Source organism: Pyrus communis, chromosome 7, assembly GCF_963583255.1.
Source record: "Pyrus communis chromosome 7, drPyrComm1.1, whole genome shotgun sequence".
NCBI lineage: Eukaryota > Viridiplantae > Streptophyta > Magnoliopsida > Rosales > Rosaceae > Pyrus > Pyrus communis.
Genome location: NC_084809.1, coordinates 21478985 through 21490124, shown reverse-complemented (window position 1 = coordinate 21490124; position 11140 = coordinate 21478985). Strand labels below are relative to the sequence as shown.

At 35.3% G+C, this 11140-nt stretch overlaps 3 protein-coding genes across 3 annotated transcripts; 1 reads left to right on the top strand and 2 right to left on the bottom strand.

Annotated features, from left to right (window-relative positions):
* The first annotated feature begins 2642 nt into the window (after nt 1–2642).
* On the top strand, nt 2643–3515 carry LOC137740667 (uncharacterized). Its single transcript, XM_068480504.1, has one exon. The coding sequence runs from the start codon at nt 2643–2645 to the stop codon at nt 3513–3515; it is 873 nt and encodes a 290-aa protein (XP_068336605.1).
* A 692-nt stretch (nt 3516–4207) lies between these two features.
* Nucleotides 4208–4846, bottom strand: LOC137740666 (uncharacterized). The gene has a single exon (XM_068480503.1). The coding sequence runs from the start codon at nt 4844–4846 to the stop codon at nt 4208–4210; it is 639 nt and encodes a 212-aa protein (XP_068336604.1).
* A 34-nt stretch (nt 4847–4880) lies between these two features.
* LOC137740274 (uncharacterized) lies at nt 4881–10843 on the bottom strand. The gene is made up of 9 exons (XM_068480126.1): nt 10731–10843; nt 8820–8901; nt 7243–7317; nt 7115–7151; nt 6024–6107; nt 5849–5909; nt 5619–5725; nt 5338–5403; nt 4881–5157 (listed from the first exon to the last, which is right to left on the bottom strand). The coding sequence occupies exons 1-9, from the start codon at nt 10741–10743 to the stop codon at nt 5035–5037; spliced, it is 648 nt and encodes a 215-aa protein (XP_068336227.1). The 5' UTR covers nt 10744–10843; the 3' UTR covers nt 4881–5034.
* Between the last annotated feature and the right edge of the window lie 297 nt (nt 10844–11140).

Genomic DNA, 11140 nt, shown 5'->3' with positions numbered 1-11140 from the left:
TTTCAATTTTGGAAACTTGAAGAGAACCTAGGAGCACTCATTCTCAACAAAGTGGAGAAGGCAAGGAGGGAGGCTAGGCTCAAGGAGTTCAAGGAGCAAAGAGCTTGGAGGTGGTCCATCCTTGGTCTAAGATCTAGATCAAGAGGTATAAAACTACTCCTAAACTTTGTTCTTCAATAAATTGTTTTTGATGCATCATAAATAAACCTATGAATCTTGAAGGGGATTTTCATGACTAGAGCTTTGATATTAATTGATGACATGCTTCCGTTGTTTTCGTATATAAATTTTGAATTGTATATGCATGCTAGTCAATAGAAATCTCACATAAATCTCATATTTTCCCTTCAAGTGGTATCAGAGCCAAAGGTTTATATTTGATGTGTCCTTTTGGATTTTATGCATATGGGTATTAATTTTATGTTTGACATATTAGTTCTTCATTCAAAGTATGTTTATCTTTTGTTTTTTCAAATGTTGTAAAATTGTGAATCAATAGTTGAAAAAGATATGTATGCAAAAGGTGTTTTGGATACATGAATGAAGAGTGAGTTTAGAACAAATTTTGGGGTTTTGAATCATAGGGAGGGCACGGCAAAAGGGGATTTTTTGGCTATGTGTTTGTGTTTTGTTTTGAACCTCACACACACACTTTGAAGCTAGAAAAATGTGTTCTTGAAGTTCTTGGTTATGTTCTTAGTGTTCATGGTTTTGTTTTTTGAAAATAGTTTTATTTAAGTTCATAAATTGTTTTATGGATTTGGATGATATTCTTATCATCAATATTTATTACAAAAGGTTTTTTCAATCCTAGACTTCTTTAGGATATTTTAAAACTTTTTCCCTAATTTCCTTAAAGCAAAATCAAGTGCAAGCATAATTTGAATTCTTTTTCTTCTTTATGTTGAAATAATGCAAGGTGGGTGAGACCTACCCACCTCCCCCTTCATATGGCCGGCCAACTCAAGTGTTTTTCCCACTTGAGGGTCCTTATGTAATCATGAAAAGTTTGGTATTACTTTTAGTATTTATGGTTTGACCCCTAACTTTTTCATATTTGCATTTAGACCCCTACTATTTAAAAATTGAAATGTTTGATTTTAATTTTGTTTAATGTTTAAACTCATCATTTAATTATGCCCATATGCACTAAATCTAATTGATTATGTTGCATTCCATTTAATCATTTAATGTGATTAAGTAATTAGAAAATGGGTGACTATGGACTTATGCCTTAAACGATAATTGAGCTACGAGAATAAAGCGCTAAACTCAAATTGTTTGAACCTTGGGAATGTGTTTTAATTTCTATTTCAATTGGACCTTATCATGTTTGACATTAATCTATCTCTCCCTCTTAGTATGTGTAATTTGTAGGAATTTGTACAAATCGGTTTGTAATTCTTATTACTTCTTAATCTCTTTTAGTTAGTTGATTCCCTCTAGTACTAGACTAGAGTTTCTTTAACTATTGGTAAGGAGACATATTTAAAAGAGGGTTTTGACATGAGATAAAAAGATTAAATGGGTCCAACCCCTAATTAGCAATGAATCATTGTCTTTCATTTCTAATGGCTCAATCAAAAATGTTTTAATTGAATTGAAAGCACGTAATTAAATTGACACAACCTCCCCAAGATCTTATTCAACAATGTTGGCTCGTTGTTGAATTAATCAATAAGTCCATGGTCATCCAAGAGCCTAAGATAACTATAAAGTCCAATTTCAAGGGAATGCAAAAACCGTAGTAGTAGTAGTTACTTCCAATATTTGAAAAATTCGTTTTTGATATTGATTTGTTTTTTCTCAAAACAAATAGTGGGAGTATCATACGCTACTAAACTATAATGAATACAATTAGTAGTTATATGTATCTCCAATATTTTGAAAAATGTTTTGATATTGATTTGTTTTATGAAAACGAATAGTGGGGATATTGTATGCTACTAATTTCATTAAACTTTGGACTAGTAGTTATAATAGGGCACAATTTATATGAATGTGTTTAAATAAATAAAATTGATGAGACCTTAAAATTCCTCAATCAAATACAATATTAAGTTGAAAGCGTAAGAGTGCTTTGAACACTTTTTTCGTGGCCTTCCACCATGGTAGGCTCCAATCGTTTATGACTTGTACACTGCCTTCACCCTATCATGGGGGAGTACAAAGTGCATGCTTATACTCAGGAGGAGTCTATTTAAAAACATTTGATATGGTGAAAGTAGGCACCAAGTGTAACCAACATCGTATCATCGTGAGGTTATATTTGGACCCCTATCTAAACCGGCATGGTGGGTAAGAACTTAACTAAGAAGAAATGGTGCCAACATCGTATCATCGTGAGGCATTATTCTCTAGAGGCCAATAAGATAGGTAATCACAAGAGGTTGTTGTGAATGGGTAAGTATACCCTCTCATTATTATTTTTGCTAGCCGACATCGTATCATCGTGAGGTGGGCTTGGTAATAGTGAGCCTCCTATAACCTGCTAGGAGCTTTCTTTGAAATCTCCCGGATTCCATCTTGAGGGATATGGAATTTGCCAAAAATGGTGGGTGGTGTCATTCGGTTCAAAGACCCGAATCGTGTGACTTAATCAACAATCAAACTAATTTATTTTATTGTTTATGTATTTAGATATGGTTGGAAGCACACTCGCAAAAATACTCGACAAACATTGCCTAGAGGGGCACAATTTCCCATCATGGTATCGTAATGTCAAGATTCTCCTAACATTAGAGAAGATTGTTTACGTACTAGACAAAGCTCTACCTCACTTGCCTCTTGGCCCTTCGGCCACTGAGGATGAACGTGCTAAGTTTGACAAGCACATTGAGGATGACACACAAGCCAAGTGCTATCTGTTGGCTTCCATGAATGAGGAGCTACAGAGACAGCACGAGGGCATGGACAGTGCATTTTCCATAATACTCCATCTTACGGAGTTATATGGTGAAGGGACGCGCAACCGTCGCTTTAGCACTGTCTGTGAACTTGTGAAGACCAAGATGGTCAAGGGGGCTCCAGTGCATCTACATGCACTGAAGATGATAGGATTCATTGAACAACTGGAGAACCTAGGTACTCCACTTAACGGGGAATTGGCCCAGGACTTTATATTGGCTTCTCTTTCTGATTCATTCTCACAATTCGTAATGAACTACAATATGAATAAAATGGATGGTACTCTCTCTGAGTTACTAAACATGTTAGTAACTGTTGAGAAAACTATGATGAAAGAGAACGTTGTAGGGACTTCTGCAGTAGCCTACAACAAGCCATCCTCTTCCAAGTCTAAGTCGCAAGGCAAAGGCAAAGGGAAGGAGAAGACGTCACCCACTCTTAAGCCAAAAGGAGGAGTGAAGAAAAAGAAGGCAATGGAGCCCAAGGGGGCTTGCCACCACTGTGGAAAGGAGGGGCATTGGAAGAGGAATTGCAGGTTATACCTTGCAACTCTTAAGGACAAGCCACAAGGTATGGTTTATGTTCTTATCTTCAATTCTAATTGTTAGATCTTCTAAATAGAAGGGTTCGGTCACCATGTTTTTTGCTTACTACTTGGGAAGTTTGTTTAGGCATTTAAAGATTGTCTTTAAACTTTCTTATTATGTTAAGAACTTATTATGTGGCTTCATATGATGGAAGACCACTATTAATGCCTAAATGTTTGAAGGTACTTAAATAAGTCTCTAAATGTTTAGAGATAATTCCTTTTAAGTTAAACATTGTGAATGTTTGTGTTATCATATTAATGTAATGTGATGAATGCCTTCTAATAAATAAAATATTTCCTTAAAGTAATGTTAAGAATTGAATATTGTCTTGTTGTATCCTAGTTGAGATACATGATTATAATGATATTAGAAATAAGAAAAACGTTTCTTATATGGTTATCACTTAAACCACAATAATCAAGATCACTCTTGATTCAATTAGTAGTTTTGAACAATTAATTGGACATTCTTAAAATTGTTTTAAAATGTCAAGTGTGTTAGTGATTAAACCAAGAATGAAGTGTCTAAATCAATAAAATGTTTAAAGATTTTAGTCACTTAATAACAAGACATCATCTTAGTGAAGAGTGAAACAAATGAGCTTGAAAGGTTTTAAAGCTACTACACAATGTCCTCAACCCGTATACTCCACGTTTATACATTTATACAAGTGATTAGCATTTTATATCAAATATAAATATTTAGAAGATCTAACAATTAGAATTGAAGATAAGAACATAAACCATACCTTGTGGCTTGTCCTTAAGAGTTGCAAGGTATAACCTGCAATTCCTCTTCCAATGCCCCTCCTTTCCACAGTGGTGGCAAGCCCCCTTGGGCTCCATTGCCTTCTTTTTCTTCACTCCTCCTTTCGGCTTAAGAGTGGGTGACTTCTTCTCCTTCCCTTTGCCTTTGCCTTGCGGCTTAGACTTGGAAGAGGATGGCTTGTTGTAGGCTACTGCAGAAGTCCCTACAACGTTCTCTTTCATCATAGTTTTCTCAGCAGTTACTAACATGTTTAGTAACTCAGAGAGAGTACTATCCATTTTATTCATATTGTAGTTCATTACGAACTGTGAGAATGAATCAGAAAGAGAAGCCAATATAAAGTCCTGGGCCAATTCCCCGTCAAGTGGAGTACCTAGGTTCTCCAGTTGTTCAATGAATCCTATCATCTTCAGTGCATGTAGATGCACTGGAGCCCCCTTGACCATCTTGGTCTTCACAAGTTCACAGACAGTGCTAAAGCGACGGTTGCGCGTCCCTTCACCATATAACTCCGTAAGATGGAGTATTATGGAAAATGAACTGTCCATGCCCTCGTGCTGTCTCTGTAGCTCCTCATTCATGGAAGCCAACAGATAGCACTTGGCTTGTGTGTCATCCTCAATGTGCTTGTCAAACTTAGCACGTTCATCCTCAGTGGCCGAAGGGACAAGAGGTATGTGAGGTGGAGCTTTGTCTAGTACGCAAACAATCTTCTCTAATGTTAGGAGAATCTTGACATTACGATACCATGATGGGAAATTGTGCCCCTCTAGGCAATGTTTGTCGAGTATTTTCGCGAGTGTGCTTCCAACAGTATCCAGTCAACAAAATTGTCAAGGATCAAAGGCCATGCAAGTTTAGGGTCGTAGTTGCTAATGTCTGGAAAACTTATCTGTGCAAAGGATTGTAACGATAAAATGTTAGCTAACATATCATGAAGGCAGAGAAGCATTTAAGAAATAAGATGTGACTACTAGTGAATATGTGGACAGGCATGCGATATAGTAGTCAATAAGGAAAACGAAAAGAAACAAAGCAGGAGTTCAAATAAGCGACCAACGCGTAAGATTACCTCATTGCAAAACCGGTAAAAGCCCATCCATTGATCCATATTTATGACTTTGTAATCATTCTGGATCTGCGTTTAGAAAACAAAGCTCTTTTCAGTGAAGGTGGTAGTTACGCCAATGTCAATAGATACAAGATATTGGACTACTACATATGAAGAAATCGAGAGAAAAGGATCCCCATCATCTTCACTAAAGATTTAGAACAATCGCATATTTAAGAATCACTTCCCCGACTAAACGGAAAACCAGTTCATTACTAAAGCAATATTTATCAGCTACTCACCTTTAGATACTGAGTAAATAAGTCAACCTGCGAATGGTATTGAGATCCTAAAACAATATTTAATAACTCGCATATGCTGTCTATATCTATGCTCTTCTGTTTCTCCTCTGTAAATGACAAAAGAAAATTACAGATGGCTGATATTAATACATATATGAAAAGGTAAAAGCAAAAGGAAAAATCAATTGCGTTACAAGATTTAACCATAAAAGACACATTGAGCTTGTTACCTGTTAAACAATATTCGAATGCATAGGAATAGAAATCCACAAAGTTTGATGGCCTCCCGACCTATTCATAATATAATTAAAGGTAAAAGGATCAGAATCTCTGTGACCTCAATCATGACAATGTGGTTAAACAATTAAATTGCCATAGTAAAAGAAAGCAATTTTAAAAATCTACCTCTTTCTCTAGCTCTGGAAGTGCCTTCTTTAATTTATTTACATTGTCCACCCTTAGTCCTTTAAGACCTACTCGCCACTCTTCCTATCAACGAGGAGATCGGCAATGTCATGAAACAAATGGAACGGTTAGAGTAATGAATACAAGAACGTTCCACATCAAGTTTCAATTTTTACTAGAAAAGTATATCAAGAAATACTAGTAAAGTATATCAAGAAATATGCGACTTCTAATAGAACAAGGATCAAACGGTTAAGTATGGATTTGACTTTGGATTTGACATTGTGGTCAGCATTATTGGAGCATAAAATCCACACGGTAACTAAATTTGACAAAAAAAAAAAAAAAAAAAGGAACAGACTATATCCCCCGGACAAAGTAATCCTTTAAAAGGTTATTCACTACTGTAAAGCTTGACAACTTAACCCGAGTGTCATTTGATCTGTGTGTGTGTGTGTATATATATATATATATGTATGTATATGTAGCTGAGTGTATATATGTTCGTATAGAGTATATGGATTTGTCTTTATGGACACATGTCCTCATATGTGTATATATTTTCCTTATTCCTTATTCCTATAGCTTCATAAAATAGGACTCCGTTCCCCTTTGAAGCCAAGGACTCCATGTATATAAATATAAATCTCTTCGAGTAAACACACCCAGACATGTAAAACAACGACAAACCTTTACATTTGGACCTTTCCACTTTAACAAGTGCCATGTGTCATTTTTACACAAAAACCAAGGCATTAATGAATTTGAAATTATACTTTTTTTTTCCTTTTTTTTTTGCATCTTTAATTCCGAAACAAAAGCATTAAAGTTCTTTTTTTTTTTTCTTTTTTTTTTTTGGGGGTAAACAATGACACATGGCATTTGAAAAAAAAAAACGTGAGAAGGTCCAAAACTAAGAGAAAATCCAATTATCAAAAACAATTTAACAAGGTAGAGGTTAGATGCTAGATGAATGAAATAACTTGTGGACCCATAGAACACATTGATAAATGGAGTAAGTGATAATTCCATGACAAAAAACAAAAGAACTTAAAAGTACTTTGATATGCAGATGAGAAAGTGCTGCTTACCAAGGTAAAGTATCCTTGTTTTTCAGCTTTCATTTTCCTGGCATACATCATACATAGTCCATTACCTTTGACAATTCAAATCAAGGATATATCGAAGTGAGGACCAAATGACTCCAAACTGAACTTACCAGGCAAGCATCAAGACCCTTACATCGGTATGGTCAACTTCCAAATCTGAACAAAGACGTTCGATTCCCTCTGGGCTGTTCAAAGAGCACGAAATAACTAATAAGTCATAAGGGAACATCAAACATTCCCCTAACAAAGGTGTGCGTACATTTAAAAAGTATGGCTTCTCCATGGGAAAATTTTATTAAGGTGGAGTACTGTTGAATATATCACTACCAGCTCATCAAAAAAGTTGTAAAGGATTGGATGATGTAATAGTTAGTTGAAAGAGTTAGTTAGTCCTCTAGTCAGCTATATATAGCTATTGTAAACAGATAGTAAAGTAAGTTCATTGAGTTTAATACAAAAGCTTCATTCATTTCTTTCTCACATTTCTCTTCTCTCTGTAAAACTTCATTTCTTGATTTTACAATTGTTCATCTCTGCTACTTCTCCAATGTAGTTAACAGATACAAATATGATTACAATTTGATTCTAATTGAAATGCTATAAAACAATACTAGTTTTCTTCTCCCTTCTATAAGAAAAAAAACAATGATTTCGATGCTTTATCTGGTATACATAGTTCATTAGAGTAATGAATACAAGAACGTTCCACATCAAGTTTCAATTTTTGCTAGAAAAGTATATCAAGAAATACGCGACTTCTAATAGAACGAGGATCGAATGGTTAAGTATGGAATTGACTTTGGATTTGACATTGTGGTCAGCATTATTGGAGCATAAAATCCACACGGTAACTACATTTGACCCAAAAAAAAAAAAAAAAATTACATCCCCCAAACAAAGTAATCCTTTAAAAGGTTATTCACCACTGTAAAGCTTGACAACTTAACCCGAGTGTCATTTGATCTGTGTGTGTGTGTATATATATATATATATGTAGCTGAGTGTATATATGTTCGTATAGAGTATATAGATCTGTCTTTATGGACACATGTCCATGAATGTGTATATATTTTCCTTATTCCTATAGCTTCATAAAATAGGACTCCATTCCCCTTTGAAGCCAAAGACTCCATGTATATACATATAAATCTCTTCGAGTAAACACACCCAGACATGTAAAACATAATGGAATTCTATTGGTGCCTGCAGATTTTCTGGACAGGGAGAATTGGGTCATTCAATAACAACCCTTTCTGTTGAATAATAATCACAGGGAAGTGAATTTCACACACCCTTTTTAGCTTCTTAGACACCCCTCTTTATTTATGGCCATCAGATTGAAAATCAAAGGTAGAAGGTAAAAAGGGTGCACTTCCCTAAATATAAGATGTCACCATGAGGGGAATAACCAACAATGATCTTATGTTACTACAAAGATGGTGATCCATCCGTTTCCATTCACTCCCTAAAAGATGCCCCTACAAATTAATGAGATGACAAACTGTTCAAACCCCAATACTTTATTCATTCTGATATCAAAATTATATTCTCAAGAAATTCTCAACTACCATCTGGAAAATGCACTAAATCCGTGACAAGGAAAAATGTAATAACATTTTGAACAGCTGCAACAAAAGTAATAACAAAATCCACAAATTATGACAAGGTTTCTGTGCAGTAGACTTACTCAATCAAACCAGAAGATGCATTTTCATATGAGATAAAGACGGCATCAATACGTTCCAACTCTTTATTAGCTGCTTTAATGGCTGAACAGATTAAGATTAAAGTAGTTATAAGCACAGATAATATGGAACGCCAACTCAACAAAATGTGTAAGCAATATTCAAATAGGTTACTATTTAAAGCATTAGAAGAACACATTGTACAACTACTAATGTCTGCAGTATTGCAATAACAAAACCAGATAGCCCCAAATCCGAAATGTATTTCAACTTAAAGCAAGGTTTATTAAGTAATGTGTGGTTCAGGGAGTATCCAAAACTTGAGTAGGATAAATTTTACAAAGCTCCTGAAGGACGTGTAGCATAAACCAGCTAACTGAGCGTTCGAGAACCCTAGGTGGTTCTCTTCCCATCTGCACCCCATAAGTGGGGGTGTAGAAAATACTGAAGGGGGTTCGAAACCTTGCCTCTCTATTTGAGATGTCCTCCGTGTGTTCCAACTACTAAAAAGCCATCGCTGAAGTAAGTATTATTTTCCCACAATTCTCATTGGGCCCTGTTTGTTGGAAAATTTAATAAAAAAATATTATTATATTAAATTTATTAATTGAACGGAAATTAGAAGTGGAGCCTTTTGGTAGAAAAATGTGTCTACTGAAATGAAGAGTTGCAACTTTTGACTCTTCATGAATAGTCACATGCTTTCCAAAGAGGTATCTCACATTCTATAAATAGGGAAGCCCCCTATAATCAGAAAATAACTTTTCATTGTTTACATAATCATACATAGAGTGCATTAAATATTAGAGAGTCTCATTGAGTCCATATGAGAGAGTTTTCAACACAATCGTGGTTCATGGAGCCTTGTGATTTGGAGTGCTACTATTACAAGGACGTGGTCGTTGTATCTTGGGAGACATGCGCCGATCAACCATGAGCACTGTAGTGGGGCGTAAACTTGTCTTAAGGACAAAGTGTCCAACACTTGCCCTAAACTTGTCTTAAGGACAAAGTGTCCAACACTTGCCCCGACTGTATTTTCAGGTTTTTCTAATCCATTATATCATGTTCATTTAACATTGGTTACTCATGTGCATGCATTATTGTGATATATAATTACATGAATTATTTCTTGATTTTCTATGTGATTTATTATAGCAATTAGACCCTAATTTTTCCAACACTGTTAATCATGGTTAAGAAAAGATGGAAAGTTTTGCCACAAGACTAAAGAGTTGATGAAACCTGTCTAAAATGCAAACGTTTGATAGAATGTGATATTGGCAATTAGTTCGGGCTGCTCGATAACTTTTCCATCTTCGTCTTCTTAACTAAAGGAGGGTGCAAAGATGGAGATGTTAAAAAGAAAAGAGCAAAGAAGGGTTCTCAGATAAAAACCAAGAAATTTTAAACAGATCCAATTTTTATATTTCTTTTCCACAAATCAGAAACTTTAAGCCTACTCTGTTCACTCATTGATTTTTCTTGTTAATAATCTAATTTTTTTTCAACAATTCAGAACCTTTAACCCTTTCATGCAACACAATATTCCAATACTTTCACTAATTCAACTAAACCACTTTCGGATTTTGGATTTCGACAAAACTTTAGACTTTCTTAATTTAAATTACCAGTATTCCTATAATTCAACAGAATTCTGCTCTGTCTAAAACCAATTTAATTCAATTCGATGCAAAGCATGAAGCTCCAATCAAACCTAATCTATACCAGCAAAAATCCATGATCATAAATAAGTTCAAAAAGTACAAAATTCAACAAATTTAAAGACTTTAAAAGTGAAACAAAGCAATCAATACTAATACTACAAAACCAACCGTCAAAACATCTAAACCAAACAATTCAACGACAATTGAGCGAAATTAAAAAAGAAAATGGAAAGATGGAACACGAACCTGAGCGTCTCATGTTGTTCACCCGAAATGAACCGGATAGATTACAATCAAGGAGCAAGCGAGCGCGGAAACCTCGTCAACCTCTCTGTCGTAGAAGGGGGGGGGGGAGAGGGAAGGTGGGAGAGAGAGCGAGAGAGAGAGAAAGAGAGTGGTTGAATTGGGGGGCTGAGGCTCTGATTATTTTATTTCTGTAAGCCTCTTACTTTGGTGGTTTCCAAGTTGGATGGTGAGCGTTTACTATTTTGGTGGGCGTCGTACGGTAGAAGGGAAAGTTAAAAAAAAGGAAAGTACAGATGGAGGTGGATTGTACGTGATTTCATTTCCATACTCCTCCTATACCCTTTTATTTGTATACTTACTATTAAACCACGTCAACATTTTATATTCCTATTACTTTTTGTACAGGCAAA

Coding starts and splice junctions, on each gene's coding strand:
- LOC137740274 (XM_068480126.1), bottom strand. Junction 6,108..7,114: donor AACAAGGATACTTTACCTTG/GTAAGCAGCACT, acceptor CCTCGTTGATAG/GAAGAGTGGCGAGTAGGTCT. Junction 5,726..5,848: donor ATTCGAATATTGTTTAACAG/GTAACAAGCTCA, acceptor TGTCATTTACAG/AGGAGAAACAGAAGAGCATA.
- LOC137740667 (XM_068480504.1), top strand. CDS start 2,643: ATGGTTGGAAGCACACTCGCAAAAATACTCGACAAACATTGCCTAGAG.
- LOC137740666 (XM_068480503.1), bottom strand. CDS start 4,846: ATGAATGAGGAGCTACAGAGACAGCACGAGGGCATGGACAGTTCATTT.